Raw genomic sequence first — 3,633 nt, forward strand, 5'->3', positions numbered from 1 at the left:
AAGATCTCACCGTCGGATTTACCAAACACTCAAGACAGCACTGCTGAAGAACTGTGACGACCAGCTTCACTAAAACCCAGACAACAGAAGATCCAACCGTTGAAATCTAAATCCCTTCGGTGAACCTTTAACTCACTGACTGAAGAAGCTTCCCACAAAATATCAGCCCGATCAGGATCCGTTTGACCCTCCAAATCTGCCTTGACAAACCCAGACGAAATTCTGTCTCATTCCCTCTTTTCTCTCTTTTGTCTTTTTGATTCTTGTAAGTCTCTACATAAAAAATTAGGTTAAGAGACTATATATATGTGTCTCACTAATCCTAAGAACCTCCAAGACCCAATACTAATCTCATGAACTAATACCAATGGCCCAACTTCCAAGTTTGATTATCACCAACCAAACCCAATGGGTTTCCTCCATCTAGAAGGAACCCAACACTCTCCACTCTCCCTCAGGAATCAAATCCTTTTTCTGTTCTTGTGTGAATCATTAACTACATTTTCTATTATGTTAAACCGTCTCATTGACATGTTTTCTCTGCATTATGCTACGGAAGAGCAGGAGTTAGATAAAGGTGGGACGCTCATGACAGCCAAAGCTCAAAGACAACCGAAAAAACATGATTCACGGTCCGTACACTCTTCTCTGTACATTGTCTTTGATAGATAATAATGTGAGCGGCTTTTAGCAACCTACCAACAAGACCAACATCCTTAACAAGGTACATTTGTTCATTAAATGGAATTTTAGATTCATGACTAAATCTAGCTCTATGTTTTGTTATCAATTACCAAAATTATCTTTGACTTCTCTATATAGTTCATTAGATATGTGTCTTTCAAGCCTCAAAGTTTGATTTTATTCCATGAACACAAAATGACACGCACCCAAAACAAGATCTGACCCTTTTGTACAGAAAGAATGCATGAATTTAACTTAAGCTTTTTGTTCAACTTCCTATGAAAATAACATCACACACGCACAAATACTCAGCACAGAATGACATGAAAAGTTGAAAGAAACCCGAAAGCTCATGATTCCTTAGGTAGGACTCCTCATGCCGTGAACAGCAGCGATGTAAAGAAGCTGTGTGACTGAGAGTATGATCAAGAACGCCTCCATGGTTCTCTACAAAGAAAAGGAGAGGAACATGAAGCCAATAATTATGGGTTTTCCTAAACTGAATATTTAATAAGATTTAGGATTAGAGAAAATTCTTCACCAGTTTGGCATTTCGCACGTGAAGCTCGATTTCTTTCCAGGCGAATCTGTTGATGAAATAACTATTAGTCATACAATCAATGTCTCAAAACATGATGTGCTTGCTTGTGAAACAAGAGATAGGTTAATATAGTTTATATTTACCCCATGGCTAGGACTGTGAGAGTCCATGCAATAGTTGCAGCTGAGGCTGCAGACGGTAAGCTTCTCACGGTCCAAGAACGAATGTGGCTAAGGCCTGAGATTGTGGAAGCCGCACCAACTACTCCAGCAAGTAACGCGAATGTCACAAAGAATCCTGTGGCTGCGTTTCCCATCGGAAAATAAATTGGGGAGAAATGTGCTGGCAGCTTGAGATCAGGGCCTTGTTTTTAAAAGAACCCGAAATGTTATAAGTTAAAGAACAACAAAGCAAACTATACATGCGAAAAGCAAACAAACTCGAAGAAACCAAAACCGATAACAAAGCAATCATAATTGGAGATGAGTTAAAAAAAATTGATCGTGTTCTTACCAATTTCGAAACCGTGGTCGATTGCTCGGTTCATGGCCCATCCTCCAATCCCTAAAACAATCACATACATGCAGAAGTTCAGCACCAGAAGTAGAGAAGCAACAGGTTTCATTTGCTCACCCGCCATTTCACCTTTTATTTTTATTTTTTTAAACTACAAAAACAGGAGAAGAGAAAAAAAAGAAGAACAGAGGAAAATTAAGTTTCTTCTTATGTTTGGAACAAGGTATGTGAAGCTACTTTATAAACTAACATGCATTGTTCTTTTCTTGTTAAGGCTGCCGGTAATAAAATAATGGTTTATTAGAGAGTTGTAAAGTTGATAGCTTGAAGTTCAAGGCAATATTATAAAACCCAATATTCTTGCCTTTGTTCTTTGTACATGTAGAAAGTAATGTCCAAATTTTCAAGAGTCTTTATAAAGATGTTCTTACAGAAGACAAAAGGTAGATTCTTTGGCAGTTTAATGTCTCCTTATTATTTGCATCTTATCCAATTGAGACATGGTACTTATTCTTAAACAATTCTCAATGATTTGAAGACCTTACAGAACCTTTGCGTTGGTACGTTAATGTAATAGTCTCCAAATGATCCAATTGTCTCCAAATGCATCTTAGGATTTTTGTTTTTTTTTTTCTCATAACCAGTTTAATTTTCAAACAGAGAGGAGTAGTAATTTTTTGTTGTAGCATATAAAACCTGCAAACCAAAAACAATACTTTGCAGGGTTCTGCATCAGTTAACTCCGCCTTTCACCTATATATACGGCTAAAAATTAGTACCAGACATCCTCTTTACTCTTGTGTCACCCTTCTCTCAACCATCATCACCATCATCATTGAGCTCAGCGTCAAGGAGATCCACACTCTTAGCTTCCACCGTTGAGACCAATTCCACTAACATAGTGTCCTTTGAAGACTCTGGGAAGAATCCAAAATGCTTTCCAAGAGGAACACCAGATGGTGCAGACCCAACGTTGAGATGATGATGCGAAGATGGAACAGACCGGTGTACAGGAGCTGAGGAGTACGGAATGCCACTGGATGATGTTGACCAAACAAAAGAGTTGGAAGGTTTCAGAGCGTGAGTTAGGACTTCCCCAGAGAAACTCTGATCCTGATAACGTCTCAATGCCACCACCATTTGAGATCAAAGGACCAGAAGGTGAAAGATTCCCAGCGTACTTGTGATCCATCTTTGTCTCTTGGAGCAAACCAGTGTGGATATGATTATGGCGACCGAATCCAGAGAGAAACCCCCAAGGTCCAAAGAAACTTCACAGGTCAGATATAACTTTGATACATTAGAGACTTCACAGGTCAGATATATAAGCTATTCAAGCTGGACCTAGATACATTAGAGACTTCACAGGTCAGATATAACTTTGAAAATCAAGATATGAAATTGGACAACACATAATAAATCTCTTGAAAAATTAACATAGTATATGAAATCAAAAGCAAAACAAAGAAACAATTAAACATAAGATATCGCCAAACCACATCAGATAATCTTGAAGTATATGCCATAATGAAAGTACTACGGATTATCCGTGCATCCGTACAGTTATTGGTTTTTACATATTTATACATTAATATTTGTTTTCATAATTATTTTAGATGTGTTGTAATATAGCTAATTATATTTAAAAGACCTAGACCCGAGTAGTGTAATATGGTTATTTTTGATATAAATGCCCGAACCTGTTTCAGATAAATTTGTTATTTTGATATTTTTAGGTTCCTATGCATCAGAACCAAATTCATCCAGACCCAGAAGTATCCAACTCAAAACCCACACATAAATTTATAATATTCAAGCGAGACCTAATTTAAAAAAAAAAACTATACTCGAAATGAACAACCCATACATAAATGGATAGCCAATGTTCATGT

At 37.4% G+C, this 3,633-nt stretch overlaps 2 protein-coding genes across 2 annotated transcripts in view; one reads left to right on the top strand and one right to left on the bottom strand.

The window, feature by feature from the left end:
- The window catches only part of LOC106302712, a 6,833-nt gene extending 6,078 nt beyond the window's left edge, over window positions 1-755 (top strand). Inside the window, exon 4 of the mRNA XM_013739168.1 lies at window positions 565-755. The gene's annotated coding sequence lies outside the window, so the exon portion shown is untranslated. The remainder of the gene's footprint in view (window positions 1-564) is intronic.
- An 88-nt stretch (window positions 756-843) lies between these two features.
- On the bottom strand, window positions 844-1,942 carry LOC106304166. Its single transcript, XM_013740561.1, has 4 exons — window positions 1,739-1,942; window positions 1,369-1,588; window positions 1,226-1,271; window positions 844-1,131 (listed from the first exon to the last, which is right to left on the bottom strand). Exons 1-4 carry the CDS (start codon window positions 1,863-1,865, stop codon window positions 1,045-1,047), a joined length of 480 nt encoding a protein of 159 aa, XP_013596015.1. The 5' UTR covers window positions 1,866-1,942; the 3' UTR covers window positions 844-1,044.
- Between the last annotated feature and the right edge of the window lie 1,691 nt (window positions 1,943-3,633).

This window comes from Brassica oleracea, chromosome C7 (assembly GCF_000695525.1).
Source record: "Brassica oleracea var. oleracea cultivar TO1000 chromosome C7, BOL, whole genome shotgun sequence".
NCBI classification, from domain to species: domain Eukaryota; kingdom Viridiplantae; phylum Streptophyta; class Magnoliopsida; order Brassicales; family Brassicaceae; genus Brassica; species Brassica oleracea.

Excerpts from the sequence above, each read along its gene's own strand:
- LOC106304166 (XM_013740561.1), bottom strand. The coding sequence starts at position 1,865 with ATGGCGGGTGAGCAAATGAAACCTGTTGCTTCTCTACTTCTGGTGCTG. Across the intron at positions 1,272-1,368 it reads CTCACAGTCCTAGCCATGGG|ATTCGCCTGGAAAGAAATCG; the intron begins GTAAATATAAAC and ends TTTCATCAACAG. Across the intron at positions 1,132-1,225 it reads ACGTGCGAAATGCCAAACTG|AGAACCATGGAGGCGTTCTT; the intron begins GTGAAGAATTTT and ends TTTTCTTTGTAG.